General features: G+C 32.2%; 1 protein-coding gene across 2 annotated transcripts; it reads left to right on the top strand.

Moving 5' to 3' along the window:
* Positions 1-22,882: 22,882 nt before the first annotated feature.
* Positions 22,883-24,319, top strand: LOC111900227 (homeobox-leucine zipper protein HAT22). Of its 2 annotated transcripts, none has more exons than XM_023896100.3 (3): positions 22,883-23,535; positions 23,659-23,741; positions 23,858-24,319. In XM_023896100.3, exons 1-3 carry the CDS (start codon positions 23,152-23,154, stop codon positions 24,135-24,137), a joined length of 747 nt encoding a protein of 248 aa, XP_023751868.1. In that variant the 5' UTR covers positions 22,883-23,151; the 3' UTR covers positions 24,138-24,319. The 2 variants fall into 2 exon arrangements, with proteins under 2 accessions (XP_023751868.1, XP_023751869.1); XM_023896101.3 differs by having other exon boundaries at positions 22,893-23,535; positions 23,662-23,741.
* Positions 24,320-26,122: the final 1,803 nt, after the last annotated feature.

Below are 26,122 nucleotides of genomic sequence, written 5' to 3'. Positions count from 1 at the left end.
TTTTTGAAACCTCCATAAGTTATGGATATGAAAAGGTTTTAAAAAAAAAATTGATTCAAAGTTTTATGGAGTTACAAAAAATTTGGTGTTAATGTTTTAAAGGATTCCATAACTTAAGAATAAGTTATGGATCACCAAAAGTTTTTTGTGTTACTTTGTTTTATGAGTGAATTTAGATTAATGAATAAAATTATGTGATAGTTGGTTTTAATCCAAATTAATCTAAGAATTGATTCTAAAATGTGTTTTTGTAACTTGTCCTCAAGTTATATGAAAAGTCACATTTAAGAATCATAAAACTCATAAAAATTGGCAAAGGTTACAAAAATGAAGAGTCTAGTTCTAATTAAATGGTTTTATGACTCCATAACTTGTCCTCAAGTTATGGAGGACCAAGAGTCTCTTCATTTAATAAAATAAAATAAAATAAAAAAAATGTGTAACCTTAATTAATTCCATAAGTTATAAAATAAAGAAAAGTTAATTCTTTTATTAGTTTAAAGTCTTCCATAACTTGTCCTCAAGTTATGGAACTTGAAGAGTTTTTGGATTAAAACTACTTTAAACACATAAGTTATGGAATTAATTAGTTTTGAATAGTTTCAAAACTTGCCCTCAAGTTTTGGAATTTGTAAAGTTTTCACTTATGAATACTTTAATTCCAAGTTAGCCCTTAGAATTTTAAAAGTTAAAATTCAACCCTTATACTTTATAATATTATAAGTTAATAATATATATATATATATATGTATAAGAGTAAAGTCAGTCTTACCGCTAGTACGCCTCATTCACGAAGCCGGTCTATAAGGTGGGTATAAGGTTGTTGCCTATAAAATGGCAACTTAATGGGTGTCCACTCTCACCCACCGCTTGCTTGACTGGTGGAGGGTCGTTAGCCGAACGGGTTTGACAAGACTATAATTCTCCTTCATTAAAAGTATTAATGATAATACTAAGTAACTAAACTCTTAATAATACCCAATCTTAGTTACTTAGGAAAAATGTGAATAAGGTGCTAACCCATGAAATTACACTTTACACTTTGTCTAAGTCGTTAGTGGAGCGTGTGTGGTTAACCGGCACACTAACTTGGACTTAACAAGGTAGGTAAAGGGTGACTTAATATTTATCATAGTATCGATGGAGCGTGTGTGGTTAACCGGCACATCGATTGAGGGGTAATTTATTAAGGGTACCAAGTGATTTGCATGGTTACTTCACACCTTGTTTTGTGATCCTCGGCATCCCAGTCACAAAACCTGAAGGGCACACTCGAGATTGAAACATGCCTTTGAACAGTTCAATGAATCTCAAAGATCTAGGAGTTTCAAAACCAATTAAAACCTAATAATACATTTCGTTTATCTTGGTGGAAATTGGTGAATCGTCATTCACCTACCTTCAAATATTTTATAGCTTGGATTACGGCATACCTCTTCTAAGTTATAAAATAGTTTGTTGGGTCCTAGCCTTAATATTTCATATTGGGTGTCATATTAAGGACTTTAAATCAACTATCTTGAATATCTCCCAAAAGATGTCTGTAATAGACACCTATGATCTTCCCAAATCTAGTGAAACAAGGTTTCCTAAATGAAGATGATGTCCTTTGGAAATCATACTTCTTTCACCTCCTCCAATTATTCTCCCCAACCCACAAGTTCTTGAAAAGTTTAAGGTCACTCAAGCCCTATTGGCAAGGCAAGGTCTAGGTGTGAGCACATCTTGGAGATGTAGTCACATATTGACAAGCCGGGAGAGTTGGGTGTCAAAGTCTTGAGAAAGTTGGTGGTTCAATCACTTTCTAAGTCACATAGTGAGTTCCTTTGGGACACCTATGAAACAGACTATGACAAGACCCTTAACGATCTTATCTATTTGCTAAGATCAACTTCCTAAAACTTTATGGACATTGACAATGATGACATTGGATATCCAGTAAAGCATTCTCTTCCCAATGGAAAGGGATCGGCCATAGTCAACTCGGTTGACCAAATGGTAAAGAGAAAAGCTAAGTCTGTGATAGTCTCGTGTACCATTATCAAAGGGTCCATATGTTTATATTGCCAAGGGAAGGGGCATTGGTTGCGAAGCTGCCAAATTTACCTAAGGATGTTAAAGTCAATAAGTTTGACTCTACTTCAGGTAAAGACCACTATCTAACTCTGTTAAGTTTCTATTCTGAGATTCCTGATACATGATGTGACTGGGTCACATGGTGATGTTTTAAGAATCAAAGAAAAGTGAAGAAACTTAAAGAAAGAATATGCTGAATCTGATGGCTTAGATGGATTTCTATCGCATAGTTTGAAGATCGGATTCTTGAGCAACTTCTAAGGAGTTATGAGATATTGCTTAGGAATAGATAACAACAAGTTTTCATATGGATTGTAAGGATAAGTTTTTCCGCAAAGTTTTAAAATAAAAGAAAATTTTTTTGATTTTATTTATTTTAAAATATCCTTACAATGGCTTTTGAGGAAAAATTGTTGCTTATATGATTCCATTAAAAGCAAGAGTGGAAATATGAAATTGATTCTTTCATTTGTGGTAATGTCTGGATTTACCAAATAAGGAAAGATTCTCATCACCCAAGTTTCAATTGGACCGGAACTTGGAATCATGCAAGTTGTATAGCATGATGAATGAGAACTTTCAAGTTTTGGAAACTTAAGACTAATTACTCGGCCACATGGATGTGTGAGTCAAGTAAAGGACTAAGGGATCGAGTACACATTCTTGTGCACTGATTAAGTCCACCACAAAAGATTGATAAGACTATTCGTCATAGTTTACTAAAGCTCAGTAAATATGATTATACTTACAAGCTTAAGTGTAACTCTGAGACATTGGAAAAGGTTCCAATGTATGGCAGGGCGAATAAGAAGAATCAAATTAGGCAGAAGGATAAAAGTTTCTCATATCTAAAAAGATGGGAGAGTACTTTAGTATCAGTTTTGTGATCATCTTAATGATTAAGAAACCATATCAAAATTAGTTCTCTAAGGAAATCTTAGTGCATTCTTATGACTAAGAAGAGGAACTTGAATTGTTGAAATGGTTAAATCAAGAAGATGAGTCATACTTCGTTCCAATACAAGTCTTAGAGTCATACTCCAAGATTGTCATTTGAGTGACATGTCTTAAAGAAGGTTTAAAACACTTGTCAAATGTAAGAGTAAAAGTTTTCTACTCTTGTACATTTGAAATTGGTAAGTTGTGATGTTTTGGATAAAACAAAGACCAACTTAGGCCAATTGGGTAAAGTGTTTTTCTTGATTAGAATCCGCACTATCTCTTGGATGTTTGACAAGGGAGTCTTATATGTCAAGAGGACAGTGGGAGTCTTAAAGGTCTTGAAAGTCTCAAGAAATAATCAAGAATAAAACCTGAAGTTCTTCACTAGCACACGACTTGAGGTTTATAACCTATCGTGTTGACATATCTGTGCCCATTCCAGTTAAAGTTGGCTTTGCATATGAGTTCTTAGAGTTCTCAGTTTGTTGCATAACAACTTGGAAGCAATGGCAGGCCCTTGAGCTGCCAGGTGGCAAGAAGTTAAGATTGAGTTCAATCCATATGGTTTTGGATTTGTCAGTATCTTTGTCTTGTGATTATGGTTTGACAAATTCATATGGGTAGGAACTCATACACCATATAAATCTAAGTGTCATAAGGTTTCTCTCCGATTCATGAAAATGATGGTGAGGAAACGCTTTCACTAAGTAGATTTTACGAAGATATCAATTGTGTTATTTGCATTTTCAAAAGTCGTTAGTGGAGCGCGTGTGGTTAACCGGCACACTAACATGGACTTGTGAGAAATGGCAAATGCCTAAGCAATTGAGACTATGATTACGGTATCCCTTTTCATGGTTCTTGAAATTGCTTAGACACACAGGTGAGCTATCTACGGAAAGGGTGTATGAATCTAAATTTCAGACTGTCTAGCTGATTTCTGAGTACATGTCAAAGCTAGTGGGAGCATAAGTGTTATGCTAATAATCATCATGTTAGTGGGAGCATGATAATTATGATAAGTATTGAAAGTTAGCAATGTTAATTATAGAAAACAAAAGTTTCAATTGGGAAAAAGTTGTTTTGCTATAATTAAGGGAGAGGAAATTATGCTTCATCTCAAATCTATAAGCTTAGATCGTGAGGTTTTAATCATTTAGTCAAGGATATATATGAATTTCATGTTGGAATGGCTCAACATAAGGAAATTCTGTATATGGGTCCATTATTTGCGTTCTAAAATTCGATTATGATTACGGCATCCCTTTTCATAATCTGAATTATGAGAACTTGGCAAATTGAAATGGAAATATTATAGCAAAAGACTGGTTTAGTCTTTATGTAAGACATCATGAATCGTGTCCCATATGCTTCGGATATAGGATCGATTACATGTGCTATATTCATCCGTTCTAAAATTTTCCAAATGCCTGGGGCATTAAGAAGGGAAAAGGTTTAGAACTGGATATGACTAAAAGGATTAAACAATTGTCGAGGACAATCTAAGGTTTACCAAAGATTGGTTACTTAAGGACAACTGGAAGTATAGTGATAATTCTGGAAGGACCATATTGACATAATCTGTAAGGAGGCAACTCTTGTTCAGAAGTGATAGTCAAAATGGAATCTGGAAATGTTTCAAAGTTAGAATTTTCAATCTGTGTAAGATTAAGGAAACTTAATGCAAGAAGAATATTTCCAAGGAGTTGATCTCCTTTGGAATACTCTGTAATGATTGTTGCCAAGTCTTTATGACTTTGTGCATAATCATTACGAGAGGATCAATGCATATAAGTTTAGAATCTAACAGATTTCAGTAAATGGCATGAATTTGGAATTCTTGCATTTGCGGTAAGGATTTGGGAGTGTGAAAAGAGAATCATTGAAGTTATGTTCAATTGATCTAGTTCACAAAGTAAGGATCATAGACAAACATAGTATGCATACTTGGTGTGTGGCATGACTAGTGTTTAAGAAAACATAGTGTACATGCTTGGAGCATGGGACAACTATTGTTTTAAATTCAAGAATAAAGTTGATAGCTGAAACAGTATACAATGAATAATGTGTAATCATATGGTGATAAATAAAAGGTGTTTTATTTATGTTCAAAGAGTTGATACCATATTGGATTCAATTATTATTGTGTTTCACTTTGCATGTTTTGACTTCCCGAATAAACTAGGTTATTCTTCCGGAATGACTAAGTTATTCAAACCATCCACAGTCGGTCATATGTTGGAAGTAGATATGAATTAAGACTGTCATGGGTTGGCTTGTAGAGGTCTAAGGTGTTGGACAAAGGGCTACAACACTCATGAGTGCTCATAAGTTCTGAGTATTGGATTCAACCCACGCTCATTGGAATCACTTCATGGATTTTATCACGAGTGATCATGAGACGATAATATCTTATATTCTTCAAACCTAGAGATATGAGTTGTTACTATGAGTTGGTTGTACATTGATTGCACGAAAACGCATTTGGTAACTCGGTGCTATAAAACGTGCCTTTGTGTATGATTCAACAAGTAGTAGAACAAGCCATATGAGTCGAAGTTTATCCATTCCTTTTACCTTCGGGATAAAAGCGATATCTGTGGGCCCCTCGATGATTTGATGATGACAAATGGAAGTGCTCGGCCGGGCCAGGACTGATTTGATTCGTTCAATTAGTCAGTCGTCATAAATTGGAAATCGGGAAACAACAAATGGACAGAGAGAATGATTATAATCCATGTCTCAGTCCATATGATATCTAGAATGGAGGAATATATGATCCCTTATCTAATGGACAAGTTCGTTGACAAGATCAGAGTTCGACAGCAGCTTTAAGAGCTACGATTGCCAGTTAGGTTTGAAGTCATACACAATAATAGTTTTAGACTTATCCAAGTGGGAGACTGTTGGATTAATGTCTAAGTCCATAACTATATTTGGTATGTACTTGACCCGACCCGGCATGGTCCATTTGGGTTGCACTTCACCGACACAATTTATATGGATAATCTTTTGAGAATAGTATGTTTATGATTAATATTAATATATTATAAGTTCTAATATATTAATATGGAATCATATTATTTAATTAGTATTGATCAAGAATTAATTTATAATTAATTAAGTGATCAAAAGGAACTAATTAAATATGGACTCTTATATATATGGAATGGGCCAAGTTCATTTAGGTTGGGCTAAGCTTTCATGGATAGTCCATGGAGTGTTTAACCCATGGATCCTAGGAAATGAAAGGTCATGGGTGTTAGGGTTTAACCCTAATCCTCCATACTATATAAAGATGTCTTTGGTTGGTGAAATTGGCACTAGTGTGGATACACTAAGAGGGCTAGCCGATTTTACTAAGAGAGAACCAAGTATTCATATTCTCTAAAGTTTTCCAAGGTGTCTTGGTGATTTGTGATTCCACTTGAGGCTTCCACACTATTGGGGCTAAGCTCTTAAAGCTTGAAGACATCAAGCTACATCAAAAGGTATGTCCTCTAACTAGTACTTTGTAGATTAAGAACATCATAATATGCTAGTTAGGATTAAAGCCTTGGAAAGTTCTTATTTGCATGTATAATAGAGAAAACATAGATCCAAGGTTTATAGGGTTGCATGTACACCATAGGAGTGTTAGAATGCTAAAAACCCAACAGTGAGGAAGAAGGAATGCACCAGATCTAGGGTTAGTTACGGGTTCCCTTGAGGGTGTGTATTGTGGTAAGTTCATTAGATATTGTCACGAGGGGTGTTTGTGGACTGAGTGTTATAGCATGAGAAATTTGGTAGAATTGAGTATTTGACAAAGGGTTGGTTTCGGTTTGGTTTTAGGAAGATTAGGTTGGTTGTTCTGATGTTGAGGTAGCTTTTGGGCTTCTATTGAGTAGTTCATGCGAGTCTCTTCACTACGCTCGTGGGTCGAAGGCACCAATGTCGGCCCATTGGATTATGTTTGTAGGATAATATTTGTCTTTGTGACACTATTTGATATGCTTATGTGCTTGTTGTCTTTGTGACGCATGTTGATTTTCCTGTATGCTTATGTATGTGGGGTGAAATAAACACGAGGGTTGTTACAGACCCGAAACAACTAAATGTTGTTATATGGAGTCATTAAGAACTTGGGGTTGATTCGGACACAGTGGTTGTTACGGACCTGGCACAACTATATGTTGTTATATGGATTCATTATGGACTTGGGGTTGATACAGACCCGGGGATTGTTACGGACCCGACACAGCTACGTGTTGTTATATACATATATGATGTATGTGGTATTTTGGGGAACTCACTAAGCTTTGTGCTTATAATTTTGTGGTTTAAAAATTTTCAGGTATATCCAGTTTCAAAAAGAACAACCTGGGTTGATCGCACTGCATTCCCTAGAGATTTATCCCGTAATGATTGTTTAAGATTTTACTATGATGTTTTGAGAATACTTTTACTTTGATCGTCTTTTGGGATATTGAATGAATGGTTTTGACTTATTTAAAAATGAAATTTTACTCATTATTTTTGGGACGTTACATGAACGATGTTGGAGAGTTTGTTAGTCCTAAGATCAATTTTGGAGAAAATGGTTGCTCCCTGCAACTGATCGAATAAGTCATCTATTCTAGGTAAGGGGTATCGATTCTTTAACTCTCGATAGTTAATACACATTATTATAACACCTTCCTTCTTTACGAACAGTACGGTAGCTCCCCAGGGTGATGTACCAGTTCTGATGAAACCTTGTCCAATAACTCTTGGAGTTGTGCCATTAACTCCTTCATTTTTGTAGGCGCTAAACGATATGGTGCTTTCGCAATTGGTGTCATGCCTAGCAGTAAGTCGATTATGAACTCTAATTATCTCTATGGTGGTTAGGGATGTCAACGGGACCAAACGGGGGCGTAAATAGTTTCCCCCACCCCACCCCCAAAATCAGCTTTTTCCCCCGCCCTCTCCCCGCTCACAAATCCCCCGTTTACATAGCCCTCAATCCCGCCCCTGAATACCTTCATCACCCCCAATCCCGCCCCGTTCCCCCGTTTTATAGGCTTAAAATTGACTGTTTTTTACTAAAACAATTTGTTATATTTGGGGCTAAAAAATTATTTTTCATAAAGTTAAAAGCTTAAAATCTAGTTTTTTAACAACTAAAAAAACTTAAAAATCCAACATTACAAATTCTACATTATAAAATGACAAATCTAACAAACTTACAAATACAAAATACGACAAATCCAACATTACAAAAAAAGTACAACATGTCCAAAAATATATGACCAATTCACTATCATATCGTCGTATGATGTGAAGTGGAAGAAAGTCAAGAACCCTAAAATTAGATAATGTTCTCTCTCTCTCTCTCTCTCTCTCTCTATATATATATATATATATATATATATATATATATATATATATTAGGTATATATTTTATATATAATTATAAACGGGGTCGTGGTAGTATGGGACGGAAATACCCACTCCCGCACCAAAAAAAATTTAAAAATTAATCCTGTACGGAGTCGGGGTCCCATGGGAGCGATGTCCCACGTAATTTTTTGATATCCCTAATGGTGGTACTCCTGGTAATTCATCCGGAAATACCACAAGAAAATCTCGCACCACAGGTATATCAGTCATTGCCCTCTTTTCCTTCTTTGCAGCAATCACGTATTCCATAAATGTTGAACATCCCTTGGATAGGCATCATCTAGCCTTCATCATCGTGATGATTCCAATCTTCAATCTACTCTTATCTCTGTATACAACCAATGACTCTCTTCCATATAGATTGATGTGCACCATCTTCCTTCCACATAAGATGTCTGTGAGATTCTCTCCCATCCATTCCATTCTGAGAATTATGTCGAACTCACTTAACTCGAAAGGTAAAAGTTCTCGATGAAATTCATTTATGTTCAAGTCAATGGTTACGGCCCCTAACTTATTGCTAACAGATACACTCATACCACCAACTACTTCTACTAATATAGGGGTATTTAGTCTACGTGGTGACAACTTCAGTTTTCTACCAAATTCATGCGATATAAAGGAGTGATGTGCTCCCGAATTAAATAAAATTTTGGCTGAAATTTGATTAACTAGGAATGTACCTAAAGCAACAACAGTCTATTCCTTTGCTTCATTAAGGGTCATCTGGTATCTTCAACCCTTAGGTTTTGCTGGTAGGATTCTCGTGGTTTTCTTCTCAACTTTTGGGAACTCCACATTCATGTGACCTTCCTCTCCACAATTGAAATGAACTTTTCCTTTAAGTGGGCAATGTGTAGAAATATGCCTTGGTATCTTGCACTTGAAGCAGACGACGTAGTCGCCATCGTGATTTTTCTTACACTAATCGCACCACTTCCCTTCTTGGTTGCTTCCAGATTTGTTGGTCGACTTAGAGAACTTCTTATTCTTCTTGTTATCGTTGTTGTTTCCTGAGAACCCATCAACTTTTCTCTTCTCACCGACTTTGATTTTGTTGGCTGTCCGTTTTCTTCATCATCCCTTCAACAGAATTTACAACCCAAACGGCCGCCTAAAACTTAGATGCCTGCTTCATTGGTATAGTGTACTCCCAAGGTAACCCCTTGGCATACCTGTCAATCTTGGTTAGTTCATCTAGAACAAGGCATAGAGTGAACTCCATTTTGTTCGTGAAAGCATTGGTGTATTTGCCAACCGTCATGCTTCCATTCAATAAGTTTAACTGTTGATTTTCCAACTCCAACAAGTTCTCATCTGAACAAAACTTCCTCTTAAAGTGGGTCAAAAATTATTCCCATGTCAGTTGCAATGGCTTGTTAGGACTTAATATATTTCCCAACGTGTTCCACCAATGAAGTATTGTGCACTTGACCTGGCTAACATCATAGGTGGTCTGCAACTTCTCCAAGCATCTGCAGGTTATGAAAGGCTACTCCATTTCGGAGATCCAGTCCATGACTCCTATTGGCTCTTCCTTCTAGTTAAATGATGATGGCTTGCAAATCATGAAATCCTTATACTTGTAGTAACCTTTGGGTTCATCATTCCTTCGGACCTCTGGTTGATCTGATCCTTGATAACTTTCTGAGTTATCATTATTTCCTTCTTGAACCGTTTCTAGATGAGAAGGAATCAGTCAATTGTTGACTTGTTCAACAACTACCAACTCATTGATCACATGCACTCCACCTCTAGCATTAGTTAGCTCCTCAGCTAGGAGATTCCTAAACTCATGTCGTTGCTGATCGAGCATCTCCTGCATCATTGCTTGAGCATCATTTATCATCAACTGAGCAGCTCCAACTCCGATGTTTTAAGGTGCTATACCTCCTTCATTATTGACGACTCTACCGCTCATCGTGATCGTCATATCGTTCTATAGTCATGGAGGCGAGTATTTTAGTATGGCAATATATTACTTACTATATATATATATATATATATATATATATATATATATATATATATATATATATATCACATAATAGCAACTAAGGCATATATCCTAAAGCAATCTATCACATACCTCACCAATTTATACTTAGCTTCTAAGTTTAAGTCTAGAATTTTTCTAAATTCCAAGTTCACTTAAACTAATGCTTACCAACTATGACATCCCCTTATTTTCATAACCGATTAAATTTTTTTATTTACGCTTTAATAATTGAGATGCGGAAATTCCCAGTTATATAAAACATATTAAGATAAAACAAGTTATTTTATTATATTAAATTTCAAGGATGTCATCATTCATATCCAAACATACATTGCAGGGTAAATATATAAAAGGTCCTGAAATATTATAACATGCTCATCTCTTATTTCACTCGGCATTCTAACTAAGCTTCAACAACCTTGCATCCACTACCTGTGATGCACATAAAATGAGTGCGTCAGGTTTGGGAAACCTAGTGAGATGCATAGGGTTTTCAAGCCCATTATAATTTAATGATAATAAATCATAGTATCATTCCTGCAAAAAAATCACTGAAAGATAATATAGGTATATATAATTTGACATAAATATCTTTAAGACATTCTGCCCAGCCCAACTAGTTCTCAAGAATCCTAAGTCAACAATTATCTGGAGGAATCACCCTTATTGATAAACCGTTTGAGTATTTGGTTGTCTATATAAATAGGGACTCCATGGCCAGTGTAAGTCATATAAAGGCAACCAATGTTCAGAGCTATTGATACATATTTTATCTACATCTATGGGTTATAAATCCACACTAGGAACGTAATTCACTAGAACCCCTATAATAGTCAAGTGTTGTCATCTATTTTGGTCGATGACCCAGACATACCTCCCAGTTGTCTGATCTGGACCCACCATTTTTGGTTATCCAAGAAAAAGGAGGAATACTACACTCCTCTCTGGTCTCACACTCTACCCTCCTAATGAAACCCAATCAATTTCCAACTTATTTAAAACTAAATACCTTTTTATAAGTCAATAACTAACTCAGACCATATCAAAAGGCAGTTCTGATTCTGACATTTTTCATAATAAGCATTACTATAGTAGGTATACAAGTAGTACATAGAATAATAAAAACAATTAACATTTAATAAATAATTTTAATAGTTTATGCTCTTAAAAGTAACTACACACTCACCTACTAAAAGTAGGCAGCTAGAGGTTAGGGCAACGCTTTTCATTAACACTCTCAAAGACCTAAGTATATAAAGTACTAAGTCTTAGTCTAGTTTCATAATCCTGGTGACTATATAATGATATTCTAGATTCCTCAATAATCCTAATGTCTACATCAAGATCTATCAAATAAGGAATAACCGGATATGATCATTTCAGAGGTAGGGTTAGTTTTGTTTGGAAATCCCACTTTAAACACCTCACTAAATCCAACCTAAACATCACTCCTGTAAGTAGATCAATTAGTATAATGACTTGGAATCATCAATAAATCTTAATTATAGGTTCATAATAATGACGATGATTATAATTAAAAGTTACACTTCAAATAAATAAGTGTAGCTCAAATTACAAAGTAATCAAACAAAAAACAGAAATTTTATGGGTTGAATTCTGACCCGAGAGCTTCTATTCTCTAGATATTTGACACCACAGGGCTTCGCTAAAGTAACTAGGAACTAGAGAGTAAAGGGAAAAAAGAATAGGAGGCAATCTAGATAGAATTGGAGAAGCGGTGTGAAGAAAATGCTAAAAAAATCGTGTCCAAAGTTTTAAATGGCGTGAGGTATCGCGTGACAGCAAGATCAAGCCTCAAGCTTTACAAGCCATGGTGTTTTTCAAGGAATGATATAAAGCAGCGATTTTATATTAATTTATAATCATATTACCACATAAATATAAATTCGTATAAAATATAATTAGTTTTTAGAAGTGTTATACCAATATCTAATAACAAAAAGTTAACAGAAAACACAATATTTGTATCCTTGATTTGAAAAGACATAACAATGAGCAAAAAATCATATCTCAAATGAAAAAACATGCGCCATAACACGTCATGGCACACAATATCATGCATTGTCATGCGCCACGCCTAACAACAATGTTATGAGGCTTTTCGTAACGGCGAATCCATGCCTCACGCCATGACACGCCTTGGAGTGCACCATGACGCACCTTTTAGAACATTGATCGCGTCTATATATAGCTGAAAATCGAGTACGCGTCGTGCACTGTGCTCCCTACGCGTTGTGCATGTGGTCGGCCAGATGACGTGTCTCTTTCTATGTGGTGCCACATTTTGCGATTCCCATTGACAGTCAAATGCGCATCACACACCTTGTCGGTGTGCACGGCTGCGCGCAAAATTTCCCGTTTTCTTAGAAAACTCATATCTTTTCCGTACGAGCTCCGTTATCTATGAGTTTTATATCCATGCGTAGCTATCAATGAGATATAAAGCTTTGATTTAGACTCCGTCAACTAATTTTGACTTTATGTTTAAAGTTATATTTTTACAAACTTAGATTGTTAAAGTCCGTGTGAAAACCGTAACTTTCTTATATGATATTCGTTCTCGATTGCATTTATATCGACGGATAGGTATGAATGAGTTTTTCAACTCTCGCTTAGATTGTTTTTCCTAACTATCAACCGATTTCCATTTCGGTTTTTTTGTCGTACACTGTTATACGAAATTGTGTCTAAAATTTCGAAAAATTATAACTTCTTCTTATGAAGTCAGATTTGTGCGTTCTTTATATACACGGTTTCGTTTTTACGATTACTACGACTTTTTTTTGGATTATTTATCCAAAATAATCTTTTATTTTTAATTTATATTTTAGCCCTATTAATTATTACGTTATGACATAAGAATTTACACAGTTATCATATACACCTAATATCTATAAAATTAACATATTTATTTGAATAATTTACTTTTATATATTCTCAAATTTTTACAATTGTTAACCGACATGTTACAGGTTTGATAACTAAGCCTAACACAAAATGCGCCCATTACAATTTTCATTTATTTTTTGCAATTTTGACACTAAGTTTTCAAACTTTTACAATTTGATACTAAGTTTTCGATGTTCACCAATTTGCAACATAAATGAAATAAACATATCCAATTTCCCCCCTAAAAATGAAAATCTTCGTTTGTATATAATTTTTGTTTATCCTATATTTGCAAATAATATTTGAACTATAAAACCTTAATTTTTCATTGTATATACCCTTTGGGTTTTACTTATTCCTTGATGCATTAATTTTTCATTGTAAAACCTTAACATTTGTCCCTCCTCCCTTGTTTTTATGTAAATATGTGTTTTCATAATGCAAAACCATGTTTTCCTTTTGGTTGTGAAAACATTCATATTGCATGTTTGTTGACTCAAAATTAAACCATATATGCCTTAATTTGATCTTAAAATAGAAAGAGTGAACCATAGATCGAATTAAAAGAAAGAAAGAGACAATTAACGACCAACTTACGCTTTACTAGAAACATAGATTGCATAAATAGGATATGACGATACAACAATGGCAACACACGAATCAATATTAACAATGACACATTTTTCCTCTTGATCATTCCTTCAATCACAACTCATGTTACCAAACTCGTACCTATAACATTCACTTTCACCACATTCATCCAAACTTCTTCTTCAATCTCATGAAAAACCTAGCTACAAGATAAGTCACCCGACCTTATTCACCAAAATACATACGTCAAGTTGTTCATCATAAATCACAATTTTGCATCTCCCTAACTTCGGCCACCATATTCTCGCCATAAAAATCCGTAGTGAAAATCTTGATCTTTGTGGTTGGGTGCACCGATACAATCTCATCAGAAACTTCGTTATTATATTATAGGGTAAATTGAGCAATTATGTCTTTGCAAAGAGAAAGAAAACCAAATACAGAAAATGGAGCAATTATATATTTGCATATATTTTTTTCATTTATATTTTTTTTAATCTATTGTATATATTATATTATTTTATAGTGTAAATAGAGCACTTATGTCTTTACATATATTATTGCACTTATACTGTAAATCGGACACAATCGAAAACTTAGTGTCACAATTGAAAAATATTGAAAACTTAGTGTTAAAATCACAAAAAAATAATAAATAGAAACATAGTGACTTTTGCGACATGTTTTTTTTTTTTTGCTTTGACATGTCATCATTGCACGGCAGCAATGGCAATCAGATGATCTAAAGCAAACTGGTCATTGTAACAGAAAAAAAACATAGTATCAAAATCGAAAAAGAGATAAAAAGTTTGTGATTTTTGTGCCATTTACACATAAAAAATATATTAAAAGCTACCGGGAAGTTATGAAAAATTACAAAAAAAAAAAAAAAAAAAAAAGATCATAAATTAAGAGTTTTCAAACCAACAAACCTAGTTGACTTTTAGGTTAGACTTTCTATTATACATGGTAATTAAAATGACCTAGTGGTGAAGGGTGATTCTATTAGCCAACTCCTTCCTTTATCGGTAAGTCTGTGCATAACATAGGTTATATTAGACCACCTACCTAAAATTTTAGGTCTGCGAACATTAGGACCAAACTCATAATCAACAGTGGCGGAGCCAATATCGGGGCAGACGGATATGCAGCCCCCCTAATTGCCATCTCTTTTTGTTAAATGAAGCCACACACAAATATATATTATGAAATTAAAAACTCACCGCCTCTCCTAATGAATTCAATTGACGTGGGCATGATATATTAAATTTTTTTACATACAAATTTACTTAATATTTTGATGTCTTTTTGTGACATTATATTCGGATTAATGACAAACTAATCTTAAAATTTATTATATATATTTAATTTTCTGTAATTTGTAATTAAAATATCATTATAATTGTTAATTTGGTGTTTTATATTCCTATTTATACTAGTTATATTATGAGCCTAAAAAAGAACAAAGAATCTTTTTAAAACGAAAATAACATCTTCATTATATATAAATGAATTTTGTTACTAATAATATTAATATTAAGGAAGGTGATCATAATACATCCTTGCAACCTAAAATTAATAATAACATCGAATGGCCAATACTGAATAAAAAGATGATATTTTATATTTAAATGCTTTAAAGTTAGATTCTTTGATCATGATCTTAGGAATCGGCATTCGGTTTTAAATTATCCAGCTCAACATCGAGTTAGGTTGTGTTTGGCGCGCCATAGATAGTTGATAAGCTAGTTTATTTTTCGAGCTTTTTTATATTGTCGTGTTTAGTAAGCCAAAAAGTAGCTTATAAGCTAGCTTTTTGAAAAGTTATTTAGACTAGTTTTTTAGGAGTTCTTTTAAAATTTTACAAATACACCCCTTAATTTTATATATATATATATATATATATATATATATATATATATATATATATATATATATATATATATATATATATATATATATATATATATATATATATATATATATATATATATATATATAAGCTAAGGGAGCTTAGCTTATATATAGTGAATTTGATATTTTTGGTCTCTAAAATCAAACTTTTACATTTTTACGTTTTGATTAAGTTTTTGTGCCTTTAGAATTTTGCCACAAATCTTTAGTGACTTTGACACTTTTAGTCCTTACAGTCAAAACTATTATATTTTGGCATTTTTGCCACAGATCTTTAATGAGTTAGACACTTTTCGTCCTTAGAGTCAAAACTTTTACATTTTCACATAAAAAACACAAAAAAAAAAAACATTCTTTAAAATTTTCCTACCATATTTTCCAAACTTTGGCAACTTTCATACTATAGCAACAACATTTTTGGTTTTTCTCCATCAGTGTTCTTTTTTTGTTGTAGTACGCTTTCGACATTTAATTTTAGGGATTGTCGGCTTTCTCTCATATTTGTGGCGATTTACATTTTCAACACATCTTTTAAAGTTTGCCGATTTTTAACTTCTATGACAGACCAAAAGCGGCGGAGCCGCGTACCCTTTTCTAGTTAATTATAAAAATACATACTCTTACATGTCATTTTATGTAATTTTATATATTTCAACTATTTTTACCAAACATCATTTTTTATTAACTAGCTTTTTATTTAACAACTAGTTTTTCAGCTATCAGCTAACTTTTCAGCTAATAGCTAGCTTTTCAGCTAGTACGCCAAACATAGCCTTATATCATATACAATTATCGTAGCATGGTTAAATAAATGAAAAAAATATCACAAAGATTGTGTTTTCATAGTCCTTAATATAAACCCATGTTATTCTATAATCCTGGCTCCGCCCCTTATAATCAAAATTATGAAATTTGTTTCATAACTTACACCCACAACCAATTTGGTTCCAACAGAAATATGTAATGCCATTTGAAAAGTAAAGCGCAGTTGAAAGAAAAAAGATTCACCAAAACCTTTTTCCATCTCACAAAACATATTTTCTTTTCCCTTGTTTGACCACCCAAAAAGAAGTGGCATATCAATCTCTAAAGCATTTAAGGATCGAATTCGGAGATATAAAGATTGACATTAAGACCCGACTTCGAAAAGTAACTCACACTCTAATTAGATAACATTTTAACTTTCAATTCTTAAGTCTCATTCATCTTTGGATGCCAATTTTTTCCCTTTTATCAAACATATTTTCTTTTCGTCATTATCCACCCAAAAAATAAAATCTCAAGTTCTTCAAACAATTGTGGAATCATCACTATGAAATAAGTATTATAATATTTAATTGATATAATTTTTTTTATTAAGCTGAATATAGACATGATTAGATCAATTTTTAATTACAGAAATATGAGACCTAACTTTGGGCGATGATAAAACATATGTGAGCCGACAATGCATTATTATTGGACATGGACTTTATTATATGTGTATCAAACTTCATACATTTAATCATGTAAGTTGGTCCCATTAACACCTCATCAAACTTTCTATTTCAGCTAAGTTTTGGATTTTAATGCATCACCATTCACCAATCATATTCTGTCACCTTAATTTCCCTCAATTTAGTGAATATTGTTAAAGATTTACACACTTATAATAATTATCATGAAAAACTTATACAATATCTTTTAAAGATTTACATATAAGTAGACGTCAAGTTATGAGGATTAATGGATAGACAAATGAGGTTTCAGTTCAAGAATTTATGAATCTACCCTCTATATATATATATATATATATATATATATATATATATATATATATATATATATATATATATATATATATATATATATTTCAATGGAAGTGAAAGTTTATTAAATAAAATGGATAATGATTTGAGAGGGTAACAAACTTTTCACTTTATTCACATTTAGTCATTGATTTTTTTTCGTGCTTCATTTACCCTTGAATTATTTGAAATTGTTTACATTTTACCCTTATGACCGATTACAACCGATCATAAGGATAAAATGTGAACATTTAAAATAATTCATGGGTAAATCAAACACGAAAAAAAATTCAGTGACTAAATATGAACTAATTGAAAGTTTGTTACCATTTCAAGTCATTATCTCTTTTTTTATAACCATCCCTTAGTTTATTTTACTTATTGGTAGAAATTACTTAGATTAATAATTTTGATTTTAATCACTATGATTTGCTTGTGTTGTGTTTGTAAGAAGTATTACATAATAGAATGCATATCACATAATCATGTTGTAGTTTGTTACTTTAATCCTAGTCAATGAGATAAACTTTTAACTAGAGTTTCTTTATTTACATATTAGTGAAACGCCAACCCACAAAGAAGAAATAATTAATAGAGTTTCACAAAGGCAAAAGACACATATATGAACAATAAAACGGAAAATAGATCGAAAATCAAAAAGAGCATGGTGAGAAGGAACATAGAGAACCAACATACAAATAGAAAAGGTAGATATAAGTAATAACTAAGAAGAAACGTATCGTTAAAACAAGTTGAAAGTAAAAACAATGAAAACTAGGCAAAATGCACAAATAATGTAAAGGCAACGGTCACACCCCGGCCGTCGGCGGAAACACCGAGCAGTGTAACTTTATTTCTCGTATCATAGTTATCAACTTCCTGAAAACACATGCAATTTAAAATACGTCAACATAAAGTTTGTGAGATCACATGTTTTGACTCCATATGAAAATAATACTTTTTATAGGTTCAAAAGTTTAGTTTAGAAAGTATCATTTTGACTCTCCAACATTTAGTATATATATATATATATATATATATATATATATATATATATATATATATATATATATATATATATATTAGGTATAATGGTTTACTTATTAAATAAGTGATATACCTATAAGTTTCACATATTATGAATAAATGAATGTAATCTCATACAAACTAAGGTTACTACGTATAAATCTTATTTCAATATAACTATGTTTATTTAAACAAGTATATTCAAATAACTAAAACTTTGTCACAATAATCTGAAGGGTCTAAGTTTGAATGGTGTCTACATATATATGTGTATATGTTTGTTAGTTTCTTTTTAAGTCTTACTTAGTTTCAAGCTTGTAAAGTTTCTTCAAGATAAATATGTAATCTTGTTATGGTCAACTCATTGTTTAAGGTGAAATAACATAAAATAACAACCAATAACACATCATTTGTTTTTTTAAGTCATTAAACTTCTAATTACATACAAATGACCAAGAAACATTTTTTTGCTTTTATTATACCATTGACTTTGTTGATATAACTTTTGATGTAGAGTCCACTTAGGTTAGGAATGTGTTATGCCTAGTAAAAGATGTAGTAATAGTATAATAAAACAAAAAAGTTAATTGAATAAAATTAGAATTTTAGTGACTTAGGTGAGGTTTGTTTTTGTAGAGGCAATATGTTTGTAGTCTTCAGACCATATCTGTAGTCTTCTGTAACAGAAGAGGTGGACTAAACATGTGTAATATGTAAGAAGAAGACTATTTATTTTTTAAAGTTTATATATTGCTAAAATAAACTAAAATTTAAATAAACTGATTTTGAAACTTAAAAGAGTTTTTGCAATATTGAAACTTAAACAATTCTAGTTTTATACATTGAAAGGTTCCATCAAATTCAATTATTTCACAATTTTAATGGGTAAATGTCACCGTAACATAACCAACTTATGTGTTTTGGTTAAAAACGCCCTTCATGTTTTGTTTTGGTAGTCTAAGTATTTAAACTTTCATTTTACCTGTTCAAAAGGGGAACCACCATATTTGTTTCCGGTTTACCGGTTACAATTAGTATATCTGGCTTTTCAATATATTTTTTAAAAGCTAAAAATTTAAAACAAATTCATGTGGCTTTTTTTCTTATTTTTTTTGGGTACGTTGGTACAAAGAAAAGAAGAGGAACACGACCCTCCTCTTCAAAAAGTAGCTTGTCGAACATCCTTTAACCTATGATATTCCGGTTGAATGTGTGATCTGAAATTAATTGAGTGATCTGAAAAAAGCAAGGAAACATTCTCATCTTCTTCGTCCGAAACATCGTTGACTTTTGTGGTCGCTACCAAATTGGGTGGTAGCGTAGAGATGTTTAATTATGGATGCCATCGTCTTGCCTTGATTGCAACAACTAATGAGTTCGTCGGACCCGTCGTCTGGCGCCGATCTTTCTCAGATTTCTTCATCTACATATATACCAAGTTCATTTAAGGAGTATTATACTCTTAAAATCCATGAACAAGGTGAAACAAAAATAGAGGATTGTCTCAAATTCAAACTTGGTGGTGGGTTATGATTTGCTCCGATTGATTAGATCTCTTGGCTGAATCTTCATCCCGAGAGTCCTCGCCACCACTTTGAAAGGGATGACCCACTTGCTGACTTTGACTTTTGTGTGTGGCCATACAAGCATCGACGATTCCTTCAGGATCGTTGTTTGCCATCTTCGTCGACATTTTGGGTCGCAAAAATAAAAGCTTTGTGTGTGTCTGTGTGTTTCTACAATTATCAGAATCGATGGGTTTATATGGATTTAGGGAAAATCGAAATGAGGTTAATTAGGTCTTGGAATCGGAATCACAAAAGTATGTGTGTGATGTATGTATGCTTTTGAGTTGCAGGTATTCTAGAGAGAATATGTGATGAACGAAGATGATGGATGAAGAAGAGAGAGAGAGAGAGAGAGAGAGAGAGAGAGAGAGTGTGTGTGTGTGTGAGAGTGAGTGAGTGAGTGAGATTAATTGATGATGTGGTAGTATCTTGCATAATTAACCTGTTGATTAAGAAGGGGTTCACCGGATGACTCCTTTATTTTCTCTCAAAAGGGCCTTTTAAACCCTAAAAACATGAATACATACCCTTAGAATGCAAAAAAAAAAAAAAAACAAAAAAAAAACAAAACAAAACAAAGGTGACTTTTTAAACCAAAACACATAAATTGGTTGGGTTTGAATAACACCCAATTTTAATTAATTTAAGATATCCAATATTGGAATCATATGAACCATTATATATATATATATATATATATATATATATATATATATATATATATATATATATATATATATATATATATATATATATAAAAGAAGAAAGTATTACAAAAAAAAGGCATTCATACAAAAAATATTAATTTTCCAAGAAATTACAAAAAAAAAAAAAAAACATTTGGAAAAAAAATAGGAATTGGAAGAAGAAAAAAAAAGATATAAGATTTTTGAAAAGGTTAGAAGACCCTAATCTACATTTGCATCAGGAACATGATGCACATACCTTTTTAGGTTTGCGGTGTTTTAAAAACAAACATTTTACAAAAGCTAATGCCTGCATGTAATCAACGCGACGTAGATAAAAGAGACCAAAAAAAATTGTGGATCAAAAACAAACACCACCTTAAAGAACAAATAAAATTTCATTGGTTGCCAATTTGTTATATCTTTCATAAAAATAAATATACAACAACAATGAAAGAAAACTTCCTTAATAAATAAAAAGCTTTTTGCCACATGTCACACTCTTATTGATTTAACCACATGTTATTTTGTGAATATTTTCAATTAAAATTTTCCACGTGACATTTTGTGGTTTTTTTTTTCATTTTATTAATTTTCACATAATATTTAAATGTAATAATTGTAATAAATGTAATAATAAATGCATATCAATTCCAATAATTGATGTCCTTATAATTTCAAAATTTCTAGATTAAAGTTTCATTAGTTTCTTTTGTTTATTTATCTAAATTATTTGTTTAATTTAAAAGTAAAACAAACAACTTAATTTTGATAATTCAATATTTTTATATTTTTTTCTGTAAAATTCAAACTTTTCAAATGTTTAGAATTTCATATTTTTTTCTTTAATATAAACTCATGTAATATATGGATTCACAACTAGTGTTGAATACTCTAAGACAACATTTAAAAAAAAACAAAAGTGACATGAACACATTGTAGTACAAGAAAAAGGGGTTTCAAACATCTTCACCGCAAATTACATGAAAGTCATTTCGTAATCCCAAGTAGATATTAACTCGGATACATCCATCTTATAAATCTATTAATACAAAACTTAGAAATCCTAAATGAAACACCATACGATAAGACATCATAGCCTACCCCACATTTACAAATCGAGACATGTGTATATATCTATCATCCTCACTCCCCCTCCATTTATGAAAGTTAGAAAAAGAAGCAAGCAAGATAACATGAACACTATCTCTACGAAATTGGACCAAAGTATGTACAAACGGGACACTTCATGTGGCCTCCCTCTATTTGGGAAATTCATTTCAATTTATTTTTTCTTCATTTAAAAATCCAACCCAAATATAGACACTGATTTAAACATAGACTTTGGTAGTTATTTGAATTTAAGGCATCATGATGAGAATACAATAAGAGTTCAATAGATTATATTTCAAATATAATATGGAACAAAGAGAATATAGAGTTCAATGTTCATTGAACGGTTGAATGGATTTCTAATGCAAATTTATTGACTTTTTAAAAATTAACTTGAAAGTATACGATCTTTCTCCTACTTGGCACCCTATTCAACTATCCATGAGTTGAATGGAGTGTGGATGGTCTTATGTAACTATGTGTGAGTGAACACCAATGGCTCTAGTCAAGAGACTTAACCCTCAACACTTTATGAAAAGACATATTTTTCAATTCCTGAGATTGTTATAATATAAAGCTTTATGTATTAGATTAAAATTTGCTTTGTTTCATCATACAAAATAGACATATTAACCCGGAAGTATTTTATCAGATGATGGACATCATTATCAATGAAGAAAGAAACGTCGAAGTTTCTTTAACGATTTGGCATCTTCACATGAGTCGACATATTGTCATCAAATATCATGTTGGGTCATATTTGTTTTTATCTTGTATCAGATAATATCTTAAAAAATCATAAATCTATCGAGAGCATTTAGCCTTTTTTCCAATGATGGATCTTTCAGTCGCTAAAAATCAATGTTGTAGTAGTGTATGCTTTATAAATACATGTTGTATAGAGAGAATTTAGCCTTTTTTTTCCATTGATTAATCAATTAAATTGTTTTCCCACACTTATTTTGTACCATTCATTTATTTCGTTATTAATAATCATAACCACCAATTATTTCTTATATCCGCTCCTTTTTCTACTTGATATTCTTCCCAATCTTCCAACCCACCGTACTTTCTCCTTCTACACTTCAATCTCATATTTTAATTCAAATATTCAAATGGGTTTCCATGGGTTTGCCAAGGCTGAACTAGTACTAGAGCTAGGCCTTAATTCATCATCCATGGCTGAAAACACGACGAAGCCCACCAAAAAACCTTACCTGAGCTTCGATCACCCCCTTGAGCCATCGCTAAGCTTGGCTCTTTCAGGTGATTCATATGGTGGTGCCGGTGGTGGCTCATCATTCTCTAATGCGAGTGTGAAGAGGGAAAGAGATGTTGCAAGCGAAGAATCAGAGAGAGTAGGGGCGATTAATACTTGTGGTGAAGATGGTGAAGAAGATGAAGATGGTAGTGTTAATGGAAGGAAGAAACTCAGGTTAACCAAAGCTCAGTCTGGACTACTTGAGGAAGCCTTTAAATTGCATACCTCTTTGAACCCTGTAATTTTTTGATCTTTTAGAGCTAAGCTTTATTTAGTCATATACTTATATACTGATACAGTTATTATCATATCAGTTACATCAATCTGTAATTAGCTAACAGTGATTGGTGTTGAATATTAGCAGCAACAAAAGCAAAAGCTGGCAAGGGACCTCAAGCTAAGGCCGAGACAAGTTGAAGTTTGGTTCCAGAACAGGAGGGCCAGGTATTGTTTACTTACTCCAGATATATATGTAATTAACCGAATTTTGATTTCTAAAAGTTTTCAAATGTAAGATCAATTAACTGAAGAAGATCTTTGTTTTTCTCGTTAAATTTTAGAACGAAACTGAAGCAAACGGAGGTGGATTGCGAGTACTTAAAGAAATGCTGCAAGAGATTAACCGATGAGAATCAAAGACTCCGGCAAGAGGTTCACGAACTGAAAACACAAAAATTGTTGCAACCCATCTACATGCAGATGCCGGCGGCCACTCTCACCATGTGTCCGTCATGTGAACAGAACGGCGACACCAATCCTGCGTCCAAGAACATCCCTTTTACTATGGCTCCTAAAAGAGACTTTTTTAGTCCCTACTCTAGTTCATCAGCAGCTTGTTAATTAGTTAAATTTATATATTACCCATGCACAGCCCTACATGTTTTAGAATTTAAGGGCTTGTCTTGCAGTTGCAGGTCAATGTTCAAATATTTTAAATATAAAATTATTGTAGAAAAAGATCAGAATTTCCACTCCTATAACTTTCTTATTAAAATTTTGTATATATGTTATCTTCTAAATTATCTCCTGCTTATGATATCACAAGAGATGAAGAGAATGTCATATTTGTTTATTCTCAATTAATGGCTTCCACGCAAGTTTAAACTTTTAAGGTTAAAAAAAGTCTTTCATCTAGATATAAATTTGTTCCGTGTGTATATATATATATATATATATATATATATATATATATATATATATATATATATATATATATATATATATATATATATATATATATATATATATATATATATATATAGAGAGAGAGAGAGAGAGAGAGAGAGAGAGAGAGAGAGAGACAGAGACAGAGAGAGTTATGTTCAAATGTTTTCACTATCTATTGTGTGCATGTATGACTGATTCTGGATCAATCATTTTAATTATTTTAAAAAAGTAATTAATGTATATTAAATGCTGAAGATACAATTAATATTCATTATATCTTCAACATTTAATATGCATTAATTACTTTCTTAAAATAACTAAAATAATTGGTCCAGAATCAGTCATACATGCACACAATAGATAGTGAAAACAAAATAACCTAACCCTATATATATATATATATATATATATATATATATATATATATATATATATATATATATATATATATATATATATATATATATATATATATAGTTAGGTTCAAATGTTTTTATTATCTATTATGTGCATGTAAGATTGATTCTGGACCAATTAATTTAGTTATTTTAATAAAGTAATTAATGCATATTAAATGTTGAAGATATAATTAATACTCATTATATCTTCAACATATAATATGCATTAATTACTTTCTTAAAATAACTAAAATGATTGGTCCAGAATCAATCCTACATTCACACAATAAATAGTTATAACAAAATAATCTAATTGAGGAAATAAAAAAAGGTTGAGAATGGGGGAATCATTCTCAACCATTCATTTAAACTAAGCATAAAAAGATACAGTGGCAAACTTGTAAATATGTTAATAACTTTTAATCTCAAATACGTAACTATAGAGAATTCGTAACAGTTCGTTCATCATCAAAATTTCTCCTCCAACTTCAAAAATTATCCAGATTTCTTCAACTAAACCATCATCAATGTCATCCAGTGTTAATCAATCATCGATATTCGTGACTGGGAGGTTTGCCGTTCAAAACAGATTCGCAACCCAAATTCATCAATTTCATCGATTTCTTTGTTGAATACTCTGAATGTTCGTAGCTTGCAAGCATTTGTTAAAGTTCATAACGGATTTGGAACTGGAATTTCCCAGATTCGCAAACAAAATCAGTTGGAATCGGAATTTCTTCGTTGTTCATGAGATATGAATCGGAGTTCTGGACTCGCAGTCACAGTCGACACTGAAGGACTCAGAATTGATATTCACAGGTTCCCAATCGGATTTACGGAAATCAAAATCAAAATGAGAAATCGATCAGACATAGGATGTCGCATCTGAAGTCGAAATCGGAAGTATATGATGATTTGGAATTGATAACTTGATGTTTTTAACATTTTTAAAATAGTTTACTTGTATGCACTCCAACTGTTTGATGAAATGCATAAACTAAATTACCACGTTATATTCACATATGAATATGTTTTCTTACCTGAATTAGTATATGATTATTAAAAACACAAAACAAATATGCAAGTCTGTATGTTATTTATATGTGAATCACATATAAAAATTATATATATTGGTCAAAATACCTTCTAATATTCATAAGTGAATATATTCACAAGTGAATATACCTTGTAATATCCATATGTGAATATATTGTGTAATATTAATAAGTGAATATATCATCTAATATTCACAAGTGAATA

This window comes from Lactuca sativa, chromosome 2 (assembly GCF_002870075.4).
Source record: "Lactuca sativa cultivar Salinas chromosome 2, Lsat_Salinas_v11, whole genome shotgun sequence".
NCBI lineage: Eukaryota > Viridiplantae > Streptophyta > Magnoliopsida > Asterales > Asteraceae > Lactuca > Lactuca sativa.
Note: the sequence above shows the minus strand (reverse complement) of the source record. Positions and strands in the feature narration are given on the sequence as shown.

What these genes read in the sequence shown, in the direction of transcription:
- LOC111900227 (XM_023896100.3), top strand. Translation starts at nt 23,152, where the DNA reads ATGGGTTTCCATGGGTTTGCCAAGGCTGAACTAGTACTAGAGCTAGGC. An exon ending in TGCATACCTCTTTGAACCCT is followed by an intron (nt 23,536 to 23,658) that starts GTAATTTTTTGA and finishes GTTGAATATTAG; the next exon opens with CAGCAACAAAAGCAAAAGCT. An exon ending in TTCCAGAACAGGAGGGCCAG is followed by an intron (nt 23,742 to 23,857) that starts GTATTGTTTACT and finishes GTTAAATTTTAG; the next exon opens with AACGAAACTGAAGCAAACGG.